Source organism: Pavona decussata, unplaced genomic scaffold (genome assembly GCF_977016875.1).
Source record: "Pavona decussata unplaced genomic scaffold, jaPavDecu1.1 SCAFFOLD_695, whole genome shotgun sequence".
NCBI lineage: Eukaryota > Metazoa > Cnidaria > Anthozoa > Scleractinia > Agariciidae > Pavona > Pavona decussata.
In genome coordinates this window covers 82,501-108,386 of record NW_028145895.1, presented here as the reverse complement: position 1 = coordinate 108,386, position 25,886 = coordinate 82,501, and the positions used below count along the sequence as shown (strand labels likewise).

The 25,886-nt window shown below is 39.1% G+C and overlaps 1 protein-coding gene, 2 long non-coding RNA genes and 1 pseudogene across 4 annotated transcripts in view; 2 read left to right on the top strand and 2 right to left on the bottom strand.

Moving 5' to 3' along the window:
* Nucleotides 1-10,292: 10,292 nt before the first annotated feature.
* Nucleotides 10,293-16,167, bottom strand: LOC146449001 (uncharacterized). Of its 2 annotated transcripts, XR_014860833.1 has the most exons (4): nucleotides 15,927-16,167; nucleotides 12,674-12,715; nucleotides 11,528-11,573; nucleotides 10,293-10,626 (listed from the first exon to the last, which is right to left on the bottom strand). It is a non-coding gene; the product is annotated as an uncharacterized LOC146449001 (long non-coding RNA). The 2 variants fall into 2 exon arrangements; XR_014860832.1 differs by lacking the exon at nucleotides 12,674-12,715.
* Nucleotides 16,168-16,246: 79 nt separating this feature from the next.
* The window catches only part of LOC146448997 (uncharacterized), a 14,422-nt gene continuing 4,782 nt past the window's right edge, over nucleotides 16,247-25,886 (top strand). The window contains exons 1-2 of the long non-coding RNA XR_014860831.1: nucleotides 16,247-16,483; nucleotides 16,597-16,701. This is a non-coding gene — a long non-coding RNA (uncharacterized LOC146448997). The remainder of the gene's footprint in view (nucleotides 16,484-16,596; nucleotides 16,702-25,886) is intronic.
* The window catches only part of LOC146448998 (uncharacterized), a 13,443-nt gene continuing 4,652 nt past the window's right edge, over nucleotides 17,096-25,886 (bottom strand). Inside the window, exon 5 of the mRNA XM_085102058.1 lies at nucleotides 17,096-17,363. Coding sequence (XP_084958184.1) covers nucleotides 17,193-17,363 — 171 coding nt within the window. The 3' untranslated portion in view covers nucleotides 17,096-17,192. The remainder of the gene's footprint in view (nucleotides 17,364-25,886) is intronic.
* On the top strand, nucleotides 17,652-23,701 carry LOC146449000 (uncharacterized; annotated as a pseudogene).

Genomic DNA, 25,886 nt, shown 5'->3' with positions numbered 1-25,886 from the left:
CGTTAAAATGCATGGCGTGACGGCTGACATTGTTTTTCAGTCGCTTGCGAAGGCACAGTTTCAAATAGCACGAATAGAGAGTTTTTCAGTTTACTGACCTGCATCTGGGTGATCACTGTTTAGAAGGCCACTAAAACAGGTTGGACTAGCTATTTAAAAAAGCATTCCAGTAAACAAACTTGATTTAATTAATAATATTCACTTTCGACTCTATGTCTAACTTTTGCACTCATTTGACAACCGTGTATTTTTTAATCGTGACTTCAATGACATGTTAACGTTTTAGCTTTATCAAAACCGCTTTTATGCGAGTAAATAAAGGTCTTAATTCTAGTTGTTGTAAATGGCAATTTGGCAGCACAAGTTACTTTGTGGGCATGACGTGACGCAGGTAACGCAATACTGAGTGTCAGTTTGGCACTTATAATTTAAAAAGGTTTTAATTTGACAATTATTTGTTGAAATCAGATTAATGTTGTTTGCCTCCTTTTATATGGAGTGTTTCCGTCAAATGATAGTCAGATTCCTTTGCGAAAAGATTTATTGGCAGATTTGCATTATGCAAATTTCCCACCAGAACTTAATTGGCGAATATTTCTTTTCCCGTCGCGTGTTTTTTTCTTTTTTTGTCCAGACCTTTCCCATCACGTTCTTAAACAAACAAGAGAAACAAACAAGTGCAATAAGTGAGATAAAATGACCATCTCAGGATAGCTTGGGTCAATGATTTCCCCGAGTCGCCACAACATAGCATTTTCTCGACAATTGCGAATTTATGCAAATTTGTTAACGAAGCCCCGCCAACTTTGGTTTTTGTCAGCGCGTGCATTGATTGCCCAGATTTTTTATTTCGAATTATTAAAGACGAACACCCAAGCTTCATCACAATGTTCCTCTCGATTTGATACTTGACATACCAAGATGCATTTTAAACGTTCAAACTTACTCAATTTTCTTGTCATCGCGAAGTTCTCAAAATGTCAATTTTTCAAAGAGCCATAAAACCCTCCAATGTGCTACAAAAGTGTACATAGTTCGCATTGATAGAAAGAAGGTGAGCTATACTCTTATTTAAAACCGACCTCGTATTCGAGCGTTGCGTCCTGTTTCAACACAAGCGTATTGAACTTGGCCAATTTTGCGTGATATTTTTGCATAATTAATGAGGTAAAACCCGTAATTTCGTTTTCTCTAAAATTCTCGAAAACGATAAATTTCCAGAACATTCAAATAATATTTTCGAAGATAGTTCCCCAAAAGTAAACTTCAGGCAAATTATCAGGAGTTTCGATTTTTCAAGCCTGGCCAGCGATTCTCGAAAGTTACAGTCAGGCACTCTTAAAACTCTACGACAATCGCAGGTATAGGCAATGTTGAGTGACGAGAGTTGCGTGACCCGGGCAGCGCGCGTCGGGTTTTAGAAATCGCATGCGACAGGACAGTCGTAAGCAAAAGTTGTACCGTCTAAATCGGCCTTCAGAGAAAAAGACAATAGTAACTTACGCCATCAAATTGTCTGAGTTTGCCCTCCAAATAACTGGCCAGCTCTTCTAAAAAATCAAAAACTTGACCGTCGCTGATCAAAAGTTGTCAAAGAATCGAGAGGAATCAGATTAGTACCAAAACAACCGGACTGGAAAAAAGGAAATATCGTTCGAAATATGAATCAGCTGTCAGATCTTACTGGGCGATTTCCTGACAAGAAGTTCTGGACCGCTCTTCCCTTAGCCATTTCTAAAAGCTACCATGCGTCCAGTACACGTGGAAGGTGAGAAAAATGTGGAAGGTAATTCAAGACGATGCAAGTTCACCGGAAGTTAGCACGCAAACATAAACACTAAACACAGCCATTTTCGTCAGCGGCTTTCAGCAAGGATTATGTGCGCGCTCATGGCATGTACTAAAACCAGGAACACCGGAACACCGGAACACCGGAACACCGGAACACTCCGGAACACCGGAACACCGGAACACCGGAACACCCCGGAACACCGGAACACCCCGGAACACCGGAACACTCCGGAACACTGGAACATTCCGGAACACCGGAACACCGAATTTGACGGTGTTGTTTTGTTTTCCCGTTACAGACCATGTAAAAAATAAAATGTCAATGTAATTTGTCAACCCACGTATAAGGAAAGAGCTTAGAGCTCGAATTAGAATTTAGAAGTGTTGGTTTCAGGATTAGGGAGGAAAACCGGACAATCCGGAGAAAAACAAACAACAAACTCTACCTTCATATGACGGCGGGTCCGGGGAGCGAACCAATTGTTGGAAAAAATTATCTTCAGACCCATGGAACTGCAATAGGTACAAAAATGGCCGTTGCATTTGCAAACATCTTTATGGCCGTTATTGAAACAAAAATGATAAGTCAAAGCCAAAAAAAAAAAAAAAATTGATTGGAAACGTTTTATTGATGACATTCTCTCACAGTGGGGCAGTGACAAAAAGGAAATTAACCTGTTCTTGAACAAACTAACAATTAAATTTACGGCCGAAATTTCAGAGAACGAGACAAGCTTTTTTGACACAATTATTTTTAAAGGAGGACGTTTCAGTAATGAATCGATCCTAATGAATTGATCCAGACGAATTACAAGCCTACTGAAACCTTTCAGTATACACATTATATCTCGAGCCGTCCACTGGGTGTGAAAAGAGGTTTTATTAAAGGCGAAGCACTCAGACTACTGAGAACAAACTCTTCTGAAACAACGTTTGAAGAAAGTATCTCCAATTTTAAATCGCGCCTCATAACGCGCGGATACCCCAACAAGATGATACAGACAACGTTATCGGAAGTCAGCTTCGCCGAAAGACAGTCGGCTCTTCAACAAAAGAAAAAAACTCGTAAACAAATATTGCCTTTTGTTACAACGTACCACCCATCGGTGCGTAACCTTAGAAACATGTTGATGCAAAACTGGAACACAAAATCAGCCTTTGCTGAAAAGCATATTCAAAAATCTGCCAATTACATCCTACAAGAGAGGACAATCTCTTAAGGAAATGCTCGTTAGGGCAAAAATATAAGGCATCGTACATAAAAATGTACACAATATAACGCAGTGAGCCGTACAGGCCGGTCATTTCTATTATTATCACTGTTGTAATTGGAAAAGTTAAATATTCCTTTAAGAGCTACAACTTCCTTCTACGGGAGTGGAATTTTGCGTATGAGATTGTCGGGGGAGGGGGGGGAGGGGGTGCCTTCCTTTTTTTATTCTTTATTTGTTCCTTTCTTTACCTCCTTGCCTGCTTATTTCTTGATTTCTTCATTTACTTATTTCTTTCTTTCTTTATTTTTTATTTATTCTTTCTTTCTTTCTGTCTTTCGTTTTACGTTTTTTCTATATTTTTAGCGCCTGCTTCTAAGCTCTTTCGTGTTACGTGGGTAAACAAATTACATTGACATTTTATTTTTTACATGGTCTGTAATGGGAAAACAAAACAACACCGTCAAATTCGTTGTTCCGGTGTTCCGGGGTGTTCCGGTGTTCCGGGGTGTTCCGGTGTTCCGGAGTGTTCCGGTGTTCCGGTGTTCCGGTGTTCCAGTGTTCCTGGTTTTAGTACATGCCCGCGCTCATACCTTCAGAGCGGAAAAACGTTCTGCGCAATTTTTCTGCGCATAGCCGTTCGCGGGCGCAAGTAAACTGAAAACGCTGCTGTTCGGTCGCTGTTCGATTCTGTTGGCCACGGCTTTTGTGGTAAATCTACGTTGTGACCAATTTCGTCGAAAATACTATAAAATCGGACGTGCATTTTACCAACACCGTGTAAGGACAAGAACGAAAACTGGACTTGCGGTACAGGTTCCGATACATGACTATATACACAGCAAAGGGACACTTCTGGTAACTATATGCTACCCTGCCGAGCTTCATCTCTATTTAATTCTCTATGTTCCTCAGTACAAGACAATTCATATTTGGCCTCAGCACAACTGAAATTGAAATAAAATTCTATTTAAAAAATTGTAGCTGGTCAACCTCTGCTCACTGGATGCATCTTTTTTTCGTTTCTAAAACAAAATTGCGCGACGAGTGAATGACGGCAAGAGTGCGACCACTGAAGGCTTTGTGAACTTTGTGAAACAAATTCAAATTCCCCGCTGAGCACAGTGACAAAAGGGATTATTTGGGAAGTTTCCCTGGCTTCAGTTCACCTGTGCAGATCAATATCGTTACACATCAGTTGTGTAACTGACCTGAGCTGAGCCTTCTAAATAGATGTACACAAACCGTGTCAAAACAAACTTTTTTATTGTGCTTATCATGATCAACTTTTAGCTATTTACACTGGACTGCAAGTAGCGAAAGCTAATCGAGGCAGGCAGTGAAAGACAAAAAGAAATATACAATATATTGAAGAGACATAAACTAAACTAAAGAAAAAAAGGTAGTAAAATATACTAAGAGATCGAAAGTAACGCAGCGCCCGAAATTGTTCCCTCGACACCGATAGTTAGATCCTTGCGAAAAAAAATTAAAAATCCACTTTGGCAAACAATGATATACTTTGGCAAACTCAGTAATTAACAATTAACTATTTTCCTACCCACGGTTGAACTCTCCACCTTAAATATTCAGGGGTTTGCTTATATAGTCGCTCTTTGTAAAAAGGTCCATGACAATAACAGAGCCGTGGAGGTGATTTGTTTACACGCCGCGGGAACATCAAGCGCTTGAAAATCTCTTTTAAAGTTTATAAAGCCATAAGAAAATTGAACCACAGCAAGGTTACATCTGCAGCTATCTTCTTGTGTGGGGTAATTATCGCTACTTAAAGTGATATCTGCGGTAGCATAGTAAATTTTCGAAAATTAGAAAATTAAAATTGCCGCCATTTTTGAAACCTTTTGGTGCCCAGCGCCCACGCAGAGTTCGCGCATGCTTTTTGCGTTTTTCCGCTCTGAAGCTCATACCTATCCGCCTGTACCATTGCAGTTATGTCCTCCGTTGCAGACATGTCCTCTGACGTCATGTGATATGATGGGCCAATCACATAATGCGATCTATCTTGGCCCACGCGAATTAAGACTGGTAAAGAGACTCCGTTGCAGTTCGGTCTTCGAGCAAAATTGGTTATTCGACGGGGTGAGGGTAAGTGGCAAATATATTTGACTTGATTTGAAAGCGACGTAACTGAGCGGCTTACATCGATCGACTTCGTTTAAAAATCGAAAGCAACAGTATGTGCGTTGGTGTTCAGTTTCCATAAGCCTCTAAAGTCTTGTTCATACTATCCTCGTAAATAAGAGGATAAATCAGAGAAGGAAATGCTAACATTGAGCTTACGATCTAACCGACAAGAGGTCACAAGAAGGAGAACGCTTCTTTCCCGACAAACGGGAGAGCTTCAAACTCAACGATTCTCCTTATCTTCGTATCATAGCATTCCAATTTTCTCTAGAAACCCAGTGCACCCAAATTAAAAAGCAAAATTGCTGTGACTTAGAGCGCAATATGTTCGGCAACGTTCTGAAGTTTTATTACAATAGTACCGTTTCAATTGTTCCTTTGTGTCCTCAGTCTATATACATTTTTGGGACATCAGTTGTCCGGTTTTCAGTACCATTTATTTGTCGCAAACAAACACTCAGGGAGCCCAAAGGAGAAGCGCGACACAAATCTCAGTACTCACGTCTGTCTCATGTTTTTAATCTACCGTCGCCTTACTTCTGTTACTTTAAAACTAACTAGCGGAATTTGCAGATTTATGTCTTTTTGTCTTCACTGAGAGCGTTTTTCTAAGTCGTTTTATACGAAAGTCATAAAGCGCTTTGTGATGTTTTATCTGACAATTACCACAGTGCGCTTTGTGGTTTTGTATGTGAAGCCATAAAGTGCTTTGCGGTCAGTTTTAGGGCATTCAACAATGAAAACTGGGTGTTTCCTTGACACCTACAAGCATATCACACGATCTTGTGAACATTATATGATTTTTCCAATTTTATCACCAGAGAGCGCTTTGTGGACTAAAGAAGGTGCCACAGAGCGCTTTGTGGCCTAATCAAAACACCACAAAGCGCTCTGTGGCGCGGTTATTACAACCGGAGATACTAGTGAATATGGGGTCTCCGCGATAAGCCTAGAAAGGCTTGTGAGCTTTCCAGCTCAATATCATGACTTTTGTTAACCCTTTAAGCCCCGATAGTGCCATATGGCACAAGATGCAATTACATGCTCAATATTCAGTCAATTTGTGTGAAATTTGCACAACTAAAAGATCTTGCAAAGATCTACATATGGAAGGCATAATATCATGCCCCACTCCTATACAAGACTTGATTTACCACCCCTGCAACTTTTGGAACTTTTTATCTTTGTACTTTTTAGGCCAAGTTAATATCTGACAACAACCAATGCACTGAGAGCTGCAAATTAAGCTACAGTTTAGGGACATACCCAATCTGTACAAGGAACAGGAAAATTTTAAACATTTTTATTTTTTCATTTTGGGCACTTGTCAATTCAATCTGTGACCTCTTCCATTTCTTTTGGTGTGATTTATAGCATACCCCAGAAAACACCTTTCAAATGGTATATCACATGTGGTCTCCTGGTTTATAGTTACCGATTTAGAAAAATTTGACATTTCCCTCGGGGCTTAAAGGGTTAAGAAATACTAATGTAACGATACCTGTCAGTGATTTTGGGCAATAAATAAAGTTGAAAAGTTAAGTTGAAAGTGCGTTGCTTTGTGGCACCTAGTGAGTCCAATTCAGACTGAGTAATTCGGAACACTTGAAACCGCACTGAGAAAGGAGCTCAGCAATTGGCAGCACGATGAACTATCAGTCAATTATTTCATTTTTTTTTTATCCATTATAATCCAGTTTTTCAAGTGATTTCAAATCAGTTAAATCACTGCCACCCAGCGCAAGTTTTATTTTTTATTTTGGAGGGAGGTGAAGGGGAGTGGAAATAACAGGCTCTTCTACAGCACCGGCCGATTTCTTTGACCCTCGAGTAAAGTTGTTTTACGATGACGTACTTTTTGGTAATTCGGTTCTCATCAGAACAGCAATCTGTTGTCATCTGATTGACTTCTTAACAATGTGCGTTAGGCCCTTCGTCAGTACAGATATCATCCTGTTACTTGTTTGTACGTTTTGTATTTGCTGCTGCTTCCCAGTCGTAAATGATTATACTTTGTCGGGAAAAATGGTCTACTATCGGAGCACGAATTAAGGGTACTTCCTGGGTTCGATAGGGTGAAAAAGTGAAAAAACATTTTTTTCGACCATATAGAATTTGGGGATTTTATCTAACATTTACTGAAAAAAAAATTGAAAAATATTTTAAAAAGCGCGAGATATTTAGGAAAACGTATTTCCATATAAAGGTAAATAAATGAAAAGGTGTCATAATCTTCTTAGTGCGAGACGCCTCAGAGGAATTTTCGCGGCAAAACGCTTCATCCGGGAGCTCTTATTTCAAAATAAGCATATTTTGTTTACATCTCGCCTGCAGAAAATTTCTCACTTCGAATTTTATATTCTTCGCGCTTCCCACATGGAAAAGTCATCAAAAAACGAAAAGAGCCTGTGGATAAAATCCCGGAAGAAGCCAGGGCCTAAGAAAAAGGGAAAGATAGGTTTCAGCGAAGATCGAAAACATGATCTTGCAACAAAGGCTCTTGGTTCGACCAAGAAACTCTAGTCGACGTTGAAGGTTCTGTCGAAGGTGATCACGAAGAACTGGAGCAGCGGCCTTCAAATTTATCCACTGTTATTGGATCAAGTACACAGAGGTCGATTGCCGTGCAAAGGTCCTGCAGGGTAACTTTGCAAGCGTCCTGTGATAATATCAAATATCATATTCTGCATCCTCTGGGCCGATTTCTTCCTTCTGCAGCGAGATAAAACCAAATAACGTTTTACTGCGCGTTTGTAATGAAACACTGGCATAAAATCAGCAAGAATTAGACCGATGAAATAGAACTCACCAGAAGCGCAAGAGCCCACGTGTAATACTGGAGATAGCGTTTTCTGCGTGACCCTTTCTCTCGCTTTTTGCTCCGCTCCACGCTATCTTGAAGATTTCTTACGAGGAAATCACCATCGTACCTAAATAACAGTAAAAATGCGATTTTCTTTCATTATACATTTCCTTTGATACGAAATGAATAATCGCTTTAGCTTGAAGAGTAAATTACATTACACGCAATCAAAACGAACGACCTATCCAATAGATTTCATCTCTGATATCAGTGCACTCCTCAAACTCTCCGCTGATGCGCTTTCGGTTTCGTTAGCCTTGGTTTTCCCCCGTTTTCCTGGTTGATTTTTACGTTTTCCTTTCGCCACTTTCCCCATCTCGCTCGATCACAACAGCGGAGTCTAAAACGTGTCTGCAACGCGATACTTTTTCCGCGAAATTCTGTGCTATTGTTGTTGACGCCATGGGGTCCTGTTGCTCGATTGGCTCGCCACGTAATGAGGTGTCATAATCTCCTGTGGAGGCTTGTTTTCCTTGCAAACCTTTTTCGAGCGAAAACTCGCACTTGAATTTTGGCAGAGTATATCGACTTTGAACGAATTAATAGGGTATGTAGTTTTGACGGATTGTCGTGAAATTTGGCCAGAAGATTTGAGGAATAATGACAAACAAAAAGGTGTCAGGGAATTTTGATTTTCAAAATATTTTTCCCGTGGCGACCGTTTACGCAACACGCCTCAAATATTTTTTGCTACTCAAACTTTAGACGTGGATATCTAAATAACCAATCAGAATTTCGAAAAAGCCTGACACTTTTTTGTTGATTGATGCCTTGTGAATGACACTGTGCAGCGATTTCGTTCTTCGCGCGGCGTTCGATAACCGATTAATTCAATGGAACGACCATCGGTCGATTCGAGGTTCTACTGGCTCCTGGCACTTAAAAAAGGAAAAGATCGCTAAATTATATTTTTTACAGGAAACTACATTTATTAAGCTTTATAATGATATATAGTTTGTTAGAGGTTTATCAAAACTTGCGCGCGTACGAATTTTTTTCCAAAGGACACCCGCGAACCCAGGAAGTATCCTTAAGTTCTCATGATGATTTGCCATACCTTGTAATCAAATGATCGAAAATCATGTATTTACTGGTAAAATAGCCTCACTCAACGCGTGAAGAATGACACTGAGCTTAACCAATCAGGGAGATCCAGTTTCTTAGGATCAAAGCCGTCGTAATACCTGGGCGCTGAAAGCCCCGGGAAAATAAAAACAAGATGGGCTATTTACATCATCCAAAAAACCTCAACTTCGTGAATCAAAACAATATCGAAAAGCAAAAGGACTCGAATGACAAATGAAAGGGCCCAGTAGTTTACGCCATAAATGAGTGAAGGTGTACACGCTCTCCCCTTTTCCCCCTAGTCATACTTTTCCCCACACGTTAACTTTTCCTCCCCCTCCTTCACTCTCTGATCACTCGGAATACTGTGGCTTCTAGGCGGAACCCTTAGCACATTGTACAAGCCACAACTTGTCTAGTAAAACGCAGAGAAAATGGTACTACAAATCCTCTGTGTTATAGACAGCACTGAATTCTGGTAGCCAAGATATATTTGGGCAACAAAAATTCTAAAACCGTCTCTGTTCACAAACGACTAACAAGTTCCATTAAATTGCGTTCAGCGCCCCTTACAAAGTTTTGTCCGCGCGCCGGTGTCTACCAACAGCGTTGGTCAATAGGGTTGCTTATGACGATCAATAGAAGTCTTTCCTCTCTTCAATTAATGAAAAAGTGTGTTCAGCATTGAAGCCAGCTGGAACATCATGAAAGTTAATATATTCACAGATAGAAAGGAAAATCGTACCTCAATCGAATTTTACAACTCATTACTCGAACGTTTAGCGGGTTAAAGAGGCCTCATCAAAGCAAATTTTCGTTAGCATTACGAGCAAGAATGGAAAACTACTAAGAGCCTTCATAAATAGTTCTTTCCGCAAGCCAATATTTTTCCTTTTGCAAATCTACTGTTCAGCTAATTCAACGGGACAAATAACATATGGTCGATGGCTGGTGAGATCCCTCAAGAATTTGTGCCAGTGAGATGATCTTTTCATGTTCCCTGACTCATCAATAGCTCAAAATCTTGAGCCCCTCCTAGACATGATATGACTGTCTATCTCCAAAACCTTTCAACTCTGTTTATTCTGTTATCTATGACATTTGCAACATTTATCAGTGCACCAAGCGCTGCAAAACAAGCTATAAATAAGTGTATGGATATAGATGGCGACTTCTTACGTTTAAAGCAAATTTATTCCAAAGCTATAAAGACTTCATTCAATTTTGATGTGTTTATTTGTTTGTTTGTTTTAAAATCTCGTAAAAAAAATGGCTCTCTTGGTACGGGCGAAAGGATCAACTGAAAGAATTAACGAATCGCTTAAAGTTTAAAAGTGTAAATGGTTTACAAGCAGCGATTCTCTCAGAATGGTACAATAGATTGACTTCAACTTGATGCTGGCCGTTCAATGTGAGTTTCTTTAATTCAACAAACTTTTTTGCACAAAGTTCCATTATTTTCATCATGTCCTCATAATCTGCCTCTTAGTCTTCTTATGTATCTTCTGCGGTGCTTCATCCAATTATAACTCCAGTTATGTTTCTGTCAATCTATTTCAGAAAAGCAAAATAAATTAATCAAAAAATATCCTCACTACGCACACAGATAAGTTTTCAACCAGTATTGAGTTAGGAAAAGTACGTTTGGCCACGTGGCAGTTATTGGAGGGATGGTGAAAATTAGAGTTTGTGTATTAGTCCCTAAAGTGGAAAACGGTCTTCGGAGCGAGGTAATGTCTATTTTGTCTAACATTCCCTTCGAAGGGTAACGGCTGGTAAGTATTGACCAAGCGTGAATCTGACAATGACAATTTCTGTTAGTACAGTTGCGTTGCCGTTTTAGCCAAGGTTATGTATACCCAGGTGTGATGTCACAAGGCATTGAATGACCTATGTTGCTAAGAAAATGGTTGGAGGACAATGCCAGTTACTTTAAGTAACACTTTCATTGAAGTACCTAGATGCACTTTCACACATGCAAGCCCAAAAATGAAGGTTGCAGTTTTGTTAAAAGTTACAACACTATAGTGTACACTGTGATTACACGTAATTACAAGTCTGGCTACAGATGGCGAAGATAGAAGTGGGTTGTAACTTGAAAAAAACGGCCAACTTTTTCAAGTCCTCTTGTGTCTTTGAAAAATTGCTAAAAATTGAAAACTTGACATCTTCTTTTTATTGGTGTTTTTGGGGGCATTTCATAAACAGGAATAGGTACTTAGATTCAGTTGCAGCACAATTCTTGATCAAAACACATAAAAATCCCCATGATATAGCCCCTTTAAAATGGATTGACTTTTCATAATTAACTTACTGCTCTCTGTAAGGTAGTGAATTGTCTATAATGCATTTACAATAGTTTCGTTAGATAGGAGCTACTGCCGAACACTTACAACTACTGTTTATTTGATCTGACTACTTTGTCTTAAGTAGCTTCCATGCTTGAACTTACCTGTTCAGCTAATTCTTGATCCCAATTTCATCCATATGCCCTTAATCTACATAAAATCAGAAATATCAAGAAACTTAATTGTTACCATGATAAGAAGATGATAATGAGGATGATGATTAAGATTGGTTATTATTATTTCAGAGTGGCCTATCTGAATAGACAGGTTATTTTTCATCAACAATGATTGAATTCTTGACTTGACAAGGCAGACAAAGTGCACCAAATGGCCTAAGGAAAACAAACCCTGTAGTCTTTTATTTTGCCTCTTGTAGATTATAAAGTTATTTCCTTTTTTTTTTTATTGTAAAACAGTCTACATGATTTCCTTTTCCGAGTATGCCTGTTTCACTCACCGAATAATACAACATTCTCGGTCTAGATGTAGGTGAAAACGTTTATTTGCTCAGTATACAGAGAAATTCAGGTTGCGTAAATCCCAAGCTGTTTAACATGATTTTTGTCTTTGCTGTTCAAGAGTAGGACAGTTTCATGCAGCACATGCACAGTTCACTAAAAGTTGAGACTGGCCATAAAAAGAGAACTGGTCAATTTCTTATGGATGTCTGCATGTATAAAAGATAGAAACTTTAGTACACTTGGAAGTGAAGAACTTTAGAAAAGTGAGTGACCTAGCTGAAAAATAATTTATAAAGGAATATTTAAGTTATTAAATCTGAAGATCATAGCATGAAAACATTTTTAAAAAACATAGCTAAAAACCTATTTGGTATACATAATAAACACACACGAATAATATTATTATTCTGACTTGTATTGTATTAACAGTGATCAGTATCAAATTTCCCCTAGTAATATCAATGCTTATTCCACCCCTGAGGTCATGAGAATTAAGGATATGATAACCCAAAATGAAATTTCTTGATATTTTAATAACGTCTCCCAAGTACTTTTATAGGAAAAGTATGGGAAAAAGGTAGGAGAATTTGTTCTTTGATACTAAGGGTTAATAATTCCAGTGTTGGTTTGTGTTATTGGCATTCTTCCCAATATTATACAGTTGCACAGCATTCTATCTAAAAAAGGTGACCACCCAAGGTTGTCTTCTGGCCAATCTTCTGATAATAAGTTTACCAAAAATACATGTATTTAGTCTATCACTAGGCCAATTAATATCCACAAACTTACAGGGCCCCTATGGATACCAGCCTTGCTGCTGACTGGGCCACCCTGTAAAGATAAAGTTTATTAGCCCAACCCAAGGGAGTATCATTATTTGATCTAGGGTTGGGGTTTGAAGTTATTTGATATTGGTCAAGCTCTTTTTTACCAGTCAGACAATTTACATTACCCTAGCTACATATACCCTGTCTCCTGACTAGTTCAATTTCTTGTTTAAAGAATTCATGATGTTCTGTCTGGAAAAAAAAGTATCCGGTTTTTTTCACAGAAAATCTTCAGTGAATAAGTCAAACTTTTCGTTGACTTTGATTTTACAGATAGCCTCAAAAATCTCTAGCCTCCCACGCAGTCGTTTTTAGGGGACTCGTATTACCTCGTAATACGAGTCCCCTAAAAACGACTGCACGGGAGGCTACAAAAATCTCTGGACTCATTAAAAATTCTTGACTCATGTTTCATGTAAATCAAACTTACAACTTGTTGTGCATGACATATAAAATATTGTAGGATTGTGAAACATATTTTAAAATCCTATATGTATGACAGTCATAGTTGTAGGCAATGGGCATGTTGAATGACGAGAGTTGCGTACAATTTTTTTCATGACGTGAGCAGCGCACAAAAAAGAAATTGCATGCAACAGTCATAAGCAAAAGCTGTACTGTCTAAATTGGCCTTAAAAAATAAAGCATCTCTAGCACTCATTCTACTGAAGATTTTGCGGGCTATAATAAATTAAAATTTTTACAGTACAAGTGTATTGAGTGACCTCCATTGCTTTTCATTGTGATCAGGATCATTGACAAAAATTGCCATCACAGCACAGTCAGTGTTCTTACAATTTTACCCAGTCACCTTGAAATGCATGGGTTGTTGTTAGGAAGTGCTGCTTTCTTGCACAAGAAACTTATGCAACACAAATCTCTTTGCTGAAGGCAACAATTATAATTTTATTGTAAACTTTGGGAACATATTTGTTCTTTCAACAGGGCTAATGAAGTTTGGTTGGTCTAAATAGATTGTTCCCAAATTTTATGATTTTTATTACTTAAGAGTACAGAATCTTAAATTTTATTAGTACTACAAAAGTTGTTATTGAGATCACTACACAGTACATCTCCAGAACAATGGCTGCCAAGTAGACTAACAGCCTGTTTACATGGATCACTTCTCATTCTGGGACAAGTTCAGCTTGGTGTCCAGTCATTTCCATGATGTTGTTTACATGGTTTTGCTCTCAGATTAGCTCATCCCAGAATTATTTCACCCATGTTTAACAATGTAAGGACTGGCATGAACTGTGACAAACGTTTTCAGACTGCAGAAATCATGTCAAGCCTTTGAGGTCTCTATTAAGTCCAAGCTTTTGGCCTAGTCACTCTGGTTTTCTGTCATTAGACCGGTTTTGATAGTGCACATATCATTTTTAAAATAAATTAAAATCTGAAAGCCAAAAATGAACCCACTGCACCAAGGCAAAACAATTTCTTATAAGCTTGAGAGCCTCGATGGAGTAATGTTTTGAATCTATGCTTAATAAGACTTCATCACACACCTCCACTTTTAGAATGCTAAAGCAAACACACTTTGAGGAATACTTGACAGCTTAAACATGGAATTAAGAGTCAGAGTTAAAAGCAAAGAAATCATTCTTTGATAACTGACTTATGATGTATTATTCTAGAAAGTGACACAGGCACACTCGGAAAAAAGAAATCTGAGTGCTCCTATCAGGAGTTGAGCCTAAGACCTTCCGAATACTAGTTCAGATGCTCTACCACTGAGCTACAGGAGACTCATAGGAGCAAAGGCCATTAAACTAGGTTCATGGGGCAAATATCCTTCATACTGCTAGGATTTGAATGTTGAACATGTGGTATATTGGCCTAAGCTCCCACAAGTCTCCCATAGCTCAGTGGTAGAGCATCTGAACTAGTAATCGGAAGGTCTTAGGTTTGACTCCTGATCGGAGCACTTGGATTTCTTTTTTCTGAGCATGCCTGTGTCACTTTCTAGAATAATACATCAATTTCTCATCCATTCACTAGGCTTGAAATATACCATCACATTTATTTCAAATAATCATTCTGCCTTTGAAAAACAATTGAAGGGCTGAGAGCATAACCGACTTATGTCGAATTTTAGCCCGGTTTTCGATTTCGCTCGGATTTGTCCGAATTTTTGCTCTCCCAGGTTTAAAAAACATTTCGCGGTTTTACAATCGTGCACAAAACTCCTTGAGAAAACCAAACACGAACAGCGCAAAAACCACTTGCTTACGATTTCTCTCTTGTTAATTCTACCACAGAACTTTACTTCTCTCTCCCACCCCCTCCCCCTATGCAATGACAACTGAAAACAGATGGAAAAACCACTCACTTACTGCTGCATGAGAAATTGCTTACCGCGTGGTGTGCAAGATTTTTTAAATTTCATACCATTTTGTCAGTATTTATCTGAATAAATATTGTCAGAAATAAAATAATTTTGTGGTCCACCGGTTATTCAGCTTGTGTGGTATATACTAAAACAATTATTCACCTCAGTGTCGGTGAAAGTGATGGATATTTACCTCACCACTTTGCGACTGGGTAAATATTCATCACTATTCACCTCCACTTCGGTGAATGATCAACTATCACCAGTCTTAACAATTAACATTTTGTATTTGTAAAATTTAGCTTTTGGTTGATCATCAATGTTGTGACAGGACGCTAAGTCCCAAAATGATCTTTAAGGGGGTCTGAGCTTTTCCAGGGTCTGAGGTCTGAGTTTTTCAGACACCCTGAATTTGAAACTACAGTATATCCAAGCAAATAATTATGAGCATACTCCATAAAACACAATTTCTGCAGAGCCTTTCTTTCTTCCTGTGGAGTTAAGAAAAGCTCTGCCAGCAGGGTACGTGGTTTCCAGCAAGGACAAGATGGAAATAATTTTGGGCAGATAAAGTTTATCCTGCATGGTGAGATGACTTTCATCCTGCCCAGGGGCATGGTCAATCAGCAAGTTTTTATTGTTCTCGAGCTGAAGTCGAACTTATGATATGATACTTGTAAAACCAGGAAAACGTGCATCAGGTAATAAAGTGTTCCGCAGTTTAAGTTCCACAGAAACATTGCACAGATCTCGAAATTAAAACTAGCACATCTAGCAAAAGGACGACAGCATCCGGGTTTCAACTGGCATCGAATGTAGTTTACAGTACAAAGAAAAGTCCTGCAAAACACTGCACGAAAATAATACAAAGGCTGCTTACCTGCAATTCACGAGTCATCTCGCGATGGTTCAGTTCAGTTCGTGTTTAGTTCAAAATGGCGACTTCTTAATGCTTATCGCCGGCGAAAGTCGACCAAGTTGATCCCCTCCCTTGTCAAAATAATCACAGAGGACACGATCACAACGCAGTTTCATTGGTGGAAAGAAGGACGTTCATTATTGGTTACAAGGTGAGAAGACATATCTGCCACGAAGACCAAACTGCAACGCTACATCCGCCTTGTGAACAATCTCGTACCCAGAGTCTTCAGGCTTTTTGGTCAATGACCTGAAGACTCTGGGTACGAGATTGCCTTGTGAAAGGCGTGCAATATGGCTGCCCCGAGCACAGCTATTTGGAAATTTGAGAAAAAGACTCCAGGGATCGAGAAAGGTAACATATTTGTTTTCCATAAAGATTTGATTTTGTCATTTACATGTCAGAGAGAAAATGGCGGTTTGTCGGGCTCGAATGAAGAACGCACTTTCAAAGTTTATGAGCCTAAATTATGCTGTGTATTGAAGTACGAGTGTTGAAGCTTTCAAATTTTGAGAAAGGTACGTCTATTATTCATCACTTATGATATTTCCTCTTTATATATTGTACGGTAATACTTCTAATTCGTTACCATGACTGTATCTTAGGTCATGTTTTTCTGTTTTTATTTTAGCGGATAAGCACTTAAGCTAAATTGTCTCGATAGCGACTGGAATACATACAGTAAAGATGCTTATGTAGAGAGAAGAGTTTCCAAGAGTGCAAGATGTGCGCCGAGGTAAGCAAATTTGAATTTATCAAACTTAGACAAAAATGTTGCATGTAATTTGTCCGTTTTTATAAGCTTATAAGCTTAAATTAAATTAATTTGGATAGGCCTTATCACGGTTTTCGACGCCATTTTGACGAGTAGGCAAACACAATTGAAATAACAGTGTTTGTATGGAAATCTGACGTCCAATAATTTTCATAAAACATCGCTTCTGAAAAATTCATGAATCGGAAACTTATGGCACTAGGAAAAGGATTTTAAGAAAAAAATGGAATGGATATAGCTGTGCCAGAAAGCGTCCAGTCGTGTTTTGAACTTTCCATACATTTGTCTGTATAGCGAACCAGCCATGAACTGCTGCTAAAAATAGTTCGCAAAACAAAATACAGACAATTGTTTCTTGAGAGGAACTTAAAAAGATACATAGTCAGTCTGGACACATTAATTTGTCTTGTGCTTGTTGTGTTAATACTTGATGTATTACCAGTTGCATATAATCAAACTAACTGATCAGTAAAAGATGTACCTGTACTTGACAAACAGTTCTGTCCATCCTCTATCAATGCAAAGGAACAAATAAATAGGTTGGTACTGTGGGACATTCTTGTTCCATCTCCTGATATTTTAACCTTGACTTTCTCTCCAGATGTAACAGTCTTGTTTTTCAGCTGTTAGAACAACATAACATCATCAGTATACAGTCGAACCTGTATTAAGCGGCACCGTATTAAGCGGTCCGGAAAATCGCTTCCCTTATTTGCTGTAATTCTGACCTGTATTAAACGGTCACCTCCATTAAGCGGTCGCGGTCACCCTATACTAGGTCCCAGAGAGCTGTTTCTATTGTCTTGACCTGTTTTAAGGTGATTCCTCAGTATTGCACTGCGCATCCTGTACTGCGCATAACATCACAAAAGTGGCGTAATCTCGCGTGCCTAATTAACAGCACTGGCAACATGGCGACTTTTATTAGTGCGGGAAATCTCGCTAGGCATAAAAATGGTCGCTTTCAAAAAATGTCGGATAGTAATAGAACGAAAAGTTTATGCCTAGCGAGAAAACGATTAAGCGAGAGTTGTAAAGGTCCATCCGCCGTTTGTGAATTCCCGGTAACCGGGAGACGCATCGTCGAGCTGAGTTTGCTTGCAAATCAGCTTGACAGTGGATGCAGTGTGTGTGGAACGCCTCTTCGTTTGTCCAACTGTACTCAAGAGACAGTCTCGGGTCTGGGAAGTTTTCTTTATATAACGTGCTCCGAGGAAGGATGCGGAGAAGTAAACGTCTGCCACACGAGCAAAGCTCACCGCGCGCAAGCAAGAGGGAGATCAGTGTTTGACATCAACACGAAACTTGCTGCCGGTAAGTACAAACAATTTTCGTAAGAACAAACAAATCCAGTTTGTTTTCAATTCGTAAATATATCTTTTGCTGATCTTTAAAAATGCTACCGATAGGAATGCTGCATGCAGGAATTGGCCCCTCTCATGTGAACTCTCTTCTGACATCAGTCAACCTCCCTGCTGTTTCCGAGAACACACTGAAAGCAAGAGAACGCGAAATCGGACCGGTATTTGAAAAAGTGGCCAAAGATTCATGTGGACAGGCGGTGGAAAAGGAAAAGAGCAAGTGGCAGGGCGAAAGTTTAAATAGTGGGAAAACGGCGAGTAATGAACAGCAAGAAAGTGTGGGTATCGGCGCATCGTACGACGCGGGTTGGCAAAAGCGAGGGAAAGGTCACAACAGTCTTACTGGTAAGCCATATAGTTTTAAAAAAAGCAGTCACAGCGATCGGGCAAAGAAAACAACGTTAAAGTGATATCCAGGTATATATGTTTTACAAGCTGCGAGCAGAACAGTATAAAGTGATTGATATTTCTCGTGATCGAAGTCGCTTGCCGAGTTTAGAGTCGCTCTCAAGCGCGGCCGGCTGTAGAAAACAAAGAAAATTGTTCAAATTTAAAGTGATCAACATTTCCTGAATGAAATATCTTTGTTTCAAACGAAATTATCGAACTTTCCGTTTATCTTGGAACGAATAAAAGTAAAACAAAGCAGAAAAATAAAGAGAAATAAAAATATGCGGACCACCGAGGGGTCACCAACATCAAATCATTTTTTTCCGCGAAGAAAACGAGTCACCGCTGTTGTTTATGCCATAAATTTCATTCAAATTATTTAGCTGCATTTCTAAACCTATGTTTGAGTATAAATGTTTGATTGAGTGAGTAAATTGAGTGCTTTTTGATTATATTATATCACATATAAAACATGTCCTTATGCTTATGTTTTGTCCTCCAGGAGCTGGTACTATGATTGGTTTGAAATCAGGAAAGGTTCTTGCCTATGGAACAAGAAACAAACGGTGTGCGATTTGCGAGGCTGCTGAGAGGAAAGGTCGGACAAAAGCGAGGATCCATGACTGTAGAATGAACTGGGCTGGGTCATCTAAGGCTATGGAGCCAGATATAGGTAATTACAAATTTTATTAAATCAAAAAATAGTTTTATTAAAAATAAAAAGGGCAACTGGCCCCAGTTGTTCAAAGGCCGGATAACTTTATCCGGTGGATAAGGCGCTTTTCAGGGTCTAAAAAATACTTCACGTTAAATGTTGTCCAAGGTTTTCGTACACTCCCAAACTAAGCTGTGGTTAGAGTGTTCATATTCGCTTGTACAAGAGGAGATACTGAAATCTTTGCACGGATTGAAACTGTCGGATAGTGACTTATCCACTGGATAAAGTTATCCGGCCTTTGAACAACTGGGGCCTGTAATTTAAAAATTGACAATAGTATTTAATCTTAACAATGTATTTCATTAGTACCTTGTACATGGGTTATTTATGATTGAGACATCAGGGTGAAGACTGGTAATTGCTGCCAGCAAGAGGCGGCAGCCATCCTTATTATAATTTTGTTAACAGAATTGATTTGAAAAATCTATTTCTAATTGCTGTTTGTTACCAGTTCCCAATCCCCTCTGCATTCAAGTGTGATGACGTAGCCTCAAGCTAAGTGACAAGTTTCATGTTATTTATATTTTGTAATAGGGTCAAGGGTCAGAAACATGAAACCGAAACTGTGTAGTGTCAAAGGCTGGCAAGTTTTATGGTTAAAGCCATTGTCTGAGAGAAAGGGTGCATGACAGAGGAAGATAGTGAAAACTTACCAAATTCACTTTACAAGGGTCCAAGAGTTGCCACAAGGCAGCAATTCACTTCCAATATGGAACCGCTAGTTGATTAGCCCATTAAAGCACAGGACAGAGAGGTTTTCATTTCAGCATCAAAAGTAATTGGCTTTCCTTTACAATTACACCCTGTGATTGGTTAAAAAAATTCACTCTTCTTTTTTCAATAAATTAGAAGTAAAACCAAAATCAAAATGTGATTTACTCACTGCCATTTTCCCACACCACGTGTCATGTGTTTGATTTGAGTTTAGGTTTTTTGAGTTAATGAATGGTGCATACTCACAAAATAAAATTTATTGACTTAGGCCCTGATTACATGAGACTGTTATAAATGCATTTTCTTTTTACCCAACGCCAGTCTGAAAAAATCACCTCACACTTGTTTCACTCTGACAAGTCTGAAATCAGACCAAAGGAACCACTTAAACATGAATGGAATGTGTCACCGTCAGACCGGTCTGAGATGATTTTTTAGACCAGTTTCATGTAAACAGAAGGATCAAGCATCAATATTGTGGAGACCAGTTGGGTCAGTCAGGCGATGGGAAACGAAGCATTTTATGGGGATGGTTACTAGTACATTTATTATTTAAACCTTTACGCAAATGTCACAGGTGTTGCTTGTTAGCTCCATCAATAATCCAAACTCTTGCACAGATTCAAATTTACCATTTTTAAAATTTGTTACAAATCTCTTACCATAGGTGCTGAGTTAGCTCAAGAGTGTGCGACAAAATATAATGCTGAGGTGCAGATATTAGTTGGCGATGATGACTCTGCCACAATAAAAAAAGTCAGAGAAAGTGTGTCACACAACGTGGAAAAGTGGTCAGACATCAACCATGCAAAGAAGTCTTTTACAACCCATTTGTATGCTATACAACAGAAATTCAAGGGCCAGCTTAGCACAAAGGTGATTGAATATTTTGTGAAATGCTTTGGCTATGCTCTGGCACAAAATCGTAACAATGCAGAAGGCCTGAAGACAAGTTTCCAAGCAATTGTCCCACATGCATTTGGGCAGCACAGTGAACACTGTTCTATAACTTGGTGTGGTTTCCTGAAAAACCCGTCTTCTTATCGCCATGGTTCTCTCCCACATGGTAAAGACCTTAAAGGTGAAGAGCTACAAAATGAGCTGGAGAAAGTCATGAAGCTGTTCATTGACAGTGCAGAGAAACTTGCACCCCTTGGTTCAAGCCAGGCCAATGAAGCCATAAATAACACCATTGGCAGCAAGACTCCGAAAATACGACACTATGGCGCCAGTGAAAGTAACGACTTCAGAGTGGCGTGCGCTGTAAGCCAAAAGAATCTTGGACATAGTTATGTCTCAACGGTGAGGTTTTCTATTCTTATATTGTTAAACCAGGAACCATTAAAAGTGTGATCAAATATATAAAAATAAATAAAAGTACAAACGGAAATTCTTGTCACAGGCATTGTGATCCAAACTCTTTGCCTGTGTTACCTGTATTTATGTTTATTAATTAATCTTGCTGTAACTTAACTCTTGGCTAAATTTTCTTGGCTGTATGACTTCCTCTCAGGAAACAATTCCTTGAATGCTGGTAAAGTGTCACTAAATCCAAGTGCCAATTCTGAGAATTGTGTGGTCTTGTTAGTCTCATCCAGTGCTCTCAGCAAATGCTTGGCATCAAATGACTTACATGAAGCATTATGTGCCAGCAAAAGACATGGCACTTCAAAATTGTGCAGTCAGTCCAGTTAAATTTGATTTCTAATTTAATTTAATCAATCTTTTTGACAGGCTTTACAGGAAATCCAACTTTCACCAGGGCTTCACTGCCAACAATATGGCAAAAGGATTGAAAAAAGGATGAAAAGGCTGAGCACTGTAGAGAATTCAAGAGAATTCAAAAAAAGGAGAAGAGATAGGCACGCTAAAAGAAACACCAAAGTGAGGCAGCTGGAGATCAGAGAAGGAACCCAGTATCAGAGTGGTTTGGGGTTTAGCGCCAGTCAAACATCAACTGATCAAATTCCACCACCTGTCACTCCACCAGAGATCAGACAAGCTAGTAGCAGCAGAGAGTTTAAGACAGTACTGTTTGATTTGGAGACCACATCATGAGGTAACCTTTACTAATTACATTATTTTATCCCCAGGATATGTAGTTATTAAAATCGTGGGAGGGCCAGTGGGAAAACAATTTTCGCACAAGGTCTCAGCATACCTACAGAGCACAGCACCTTGACAGAGAGCCAAATTTTCCCCTGCCGGTCCAGCCAACCCGGCCAATAAACATGTGACTGATTTTGAACAGTTCATTGATGATTCAGGGTACGACTGCATATGGTAGCTAGTGCTGGACTTCTATAAAAGTAAATTCAATCTGACTTTGTTGAGTATCATTGTTTAGTATAAGATTACTGTGTGTGCTCCCTATCCACTTCTGTGGTATATTCTTAAACAATTTATTATTTACCTCCGTGTCTGTGAATAGTGGTGGATATTTACCTCACCGCTTTTTGTCTCACCACTATTAAACTCATCGTTAGTGGATGAGCTTGGGGGTTGGTGCCTGAAAGACCGGTGGTGCCACAGGTGAAGTGAGCTAAGCGAGGTGCGAAACCATGGCAACCCTGTGAGCGGCAACCACCCAGCACCGTCACACTGAAAGATCAGTGGAGATAAAACAGAAAGTATACAAATAAAAATACTTACCACACCCACCACAAACCATACTTACCAAAGGGTGGGAGGGACTGGGAGCAACAAACTTAAACAGCACAAGCTCCGGCAAGTGAACAGATGCGAAATGAATTGGCACAAACATGTGAGCTGTAAGAACCCAGGGGCCCCTGCAAAGTAGGGTGGCTGCCCCGCATGTCCCAGCCATGCAGGCACCGCTGACCAGCACTTGCCTCGATTTTAACTTTGCCTAAATTACATTTAGCCACATTTCACCTCCACTTTTGTAAATAATTGTTAATTAGTGATTGATGAAGTAACATTAGTATTTAGCAAACACTTGTTTTTATTTTTGTCAGCCAACAATGCAGAGATTTGCCAGATTGCGGCAATTAACGACAACCACAAGTTCAATGTTTACATCCTGCCAGTGGGTGGAATAGCGCCAAGTGCTACAGCAGTAAACAAACTCTCGGTCCATCATGGCAGTTTGTTTTACGATGGCAAACCAGTGACTGCTGTGACACTTGAGGTTGGACTGCAACAGTTTCTGGACTGGCTGCAGAGTTTTGAAGTAACATGTCTTTTGCTGGCACACAACGCTAAGTCATTTGATGCCAAGCATTTGCTGAGAGCACTGGATGAGACTAACAAGACCAAACAATTCTCAGAATTGGCACTTGGATTTAGTGACACTTTACCAGCATTCAAGGAATTGTTTCCTGAGAGGAAGTCATACAGCCAAGAAAATTTAGCCAAGGATCTCCTTCAATCCACTTATAATGCTCACAATGCACTTGATGATGTGCAGATGTTACAGGAACTAAGTGCAAAATTTCTTTCTCCTTTGCTTGTAAAGAAACACAGTTTTTCTTTCTCTTGGTACCAGGAGTACAGTGCATTCTTGAGTCAGAAAAGAAGAAACCTCCAGACTCTCCAGCCCTTAATTGCTGCAAAAGCAATTTCTAAGGGAATGGCCGAGAAAGCTGCTGCATCTGGGCTGTCCTTCACTCATTTCCTCTTAGCCTTCCAAAGGCATGGAGTTGATGGCCTCTCAAATGTACTGAAAGAGAAGTTCAATGGGAAGGCTCGTGTCACTCGCAAGAAGCAAACAGTCATGAACATATGTCATTTCTTCCAACACCTATCTGAAGAGTGAATTGAAACTTAAAAGTGACTCATTGTTGCAAGTCACACCAGATATAAAATACTATTGATCTCAGATGACCATGAATAAGAGAAATAAGCAAGTGCTTCATGTGCATGTGCTTCATATTGGTTTAAATTCTGCAGTTTAAAAAATTATTAGATTACTTGATACCATTCTTTGCTGGTGAGAATTAAAAAAAATGCACTTTTCTACTTTCCATCAGCAGGAAATGTCTAAAGTGCAGGAGTTGAGTTCACAAAATGAAACCAACAGTCCATGGTTATCTGAGAATGTAATAGTATATAAAAATACCATTACAAGGTAAAATTTGCCACTTTTTCATTCCTTTGTTTTTTCAGTTTTCCGTTGACTGTGAGAGGTAAGAGTAGCATTCATTTATCAAATATATGGAAATGTAATTCATCAATATGTAGCCCATCTGCATTGATAAATCCCCAAAACAGTTCTTTCCACCAGTACATGTACATTGCATCTCAGGTTCACAATTCATACAAATGATAACTTCTGAATTCCATGTATTTCACATGTACCAGTACATTCAATTTGGTGAATTTTTCCTTGAAAAGGTCTAATATAGCGACTGAGTGTAAAGTAATTTATTATGTCAGACCGTAAAAGGTAACTTAGAGAGATTATCTAGGCAAATGTATATCTAAAAGTCGTTTCTAGCTGACATAGGTTGACTTTTGGAAAACCTAAGCAGTTCAAACTCAGAATAATTTTGAGGCTAATTTCTGTTCAGGTGATGGAAACATCATTTACTGACATCAACAAACCTTCCTAGCAAAACATGTGCACTATAACTTGGTGTGGTTTCTGGAAAAACCTGTCTTCTTATCGCCATCATGTTCTCTCCCACATGGTAAAGACCTTGAAGGCGAAGAGCTACAAAATGATGTAGCATTGCTGATCTGTTAGAGTTTAAAATGTAAAAATAATAGTTATAAAACTGCTGACATGTCAATTTGCTGTTAATTTATTGACTGTAAAGTGTCAAGGCAAATTAACAGCTACTGTAGCAGAATATAGCAGAGAGTGAGAATAAGTTGCAAAAATTATTGCCCAAGGGCAGAGCCAGGATCAGGAATCATTCCTTACAGAGGTAAGGAAACAGCTGGCTATGTATACACCTGTCCAAAGAATTTTAAAAATTGAGATGGCGAAATATTTTTGCATTTTCAACTTTCAACTGCTCTCCTGGGTCTGCCCCTGTTGCCACAATCGCGTTTCTCTGCAGAAATTTGGCTCTCTTATAAAAAAAAAAAACAAATCCATATCTTTGTGAAATTTTGCTTGTCGAAGCCAAGAAAGTGTTACTCAACATCATATTGATAAGGAAAAACCTCATTTGCATTTACTTTCAACACACTTTTACATTCGCGACTACAAAATGAAAGGTGAGTGGAGCTATTTCCGGATCCAGAAATAGCTCCACTCACCTTTTGTTTTGTAGTTACGAATGTAAAAGTGTGTTGAAAGTAAATGCAAATGAGGTTTCCCCTCATCAATTTGATAACAAATCCATAAGCCATGCTTTTTTTCTTACTGTTATAAAGCACAGAGTACAATGAAGTGGGTAACACTAATCTGCGGAACTGCAGACCGCGGAACCGCGGAACCTGCGGAACCTAGAGAAATAACTAGTTTTTTTTTTGCAACTTACATACCAGGTATAAGGTTACAGCTGATTTCATTGCTGTGTATAGACCCGGATTTTTTTTACATGATTCGACCAAGAGAAAATGAGATTTTCTCCTGATACAACAGTATGATTCGACGGTCATGATTCGACGAGAGGTTACCAAGCTCTTCGATGAACTCGCAAAATCATGAAGGTTCTGCACGAAGACTTGAGGTTGCGGGTGATTTATCACCAATAATTTGTACGGGAGCTCGATAAAGGAAACAGCCGAAGTTCTTTTTACGAGTACCGCATTTGTTTTAAAAATCTGTAGATTGTATCGGCAACAATCTCATTTTCTCTTGGTCGAATCATGAAAAAAAAAAATCCGGGTCTATACACAGCAATGAAATCAGTTGTAACCTTATACCTGGTATGTAAGTTGCAAAAAAAACTAGTTATTTCTCTAGGTTCGGCAGGTTCCGTGGTCTGCAGTTCCTCAGATTAGTGCTAAACCAATGAAGTGACAAGAGCACAAAAGAGTAGGTTTGT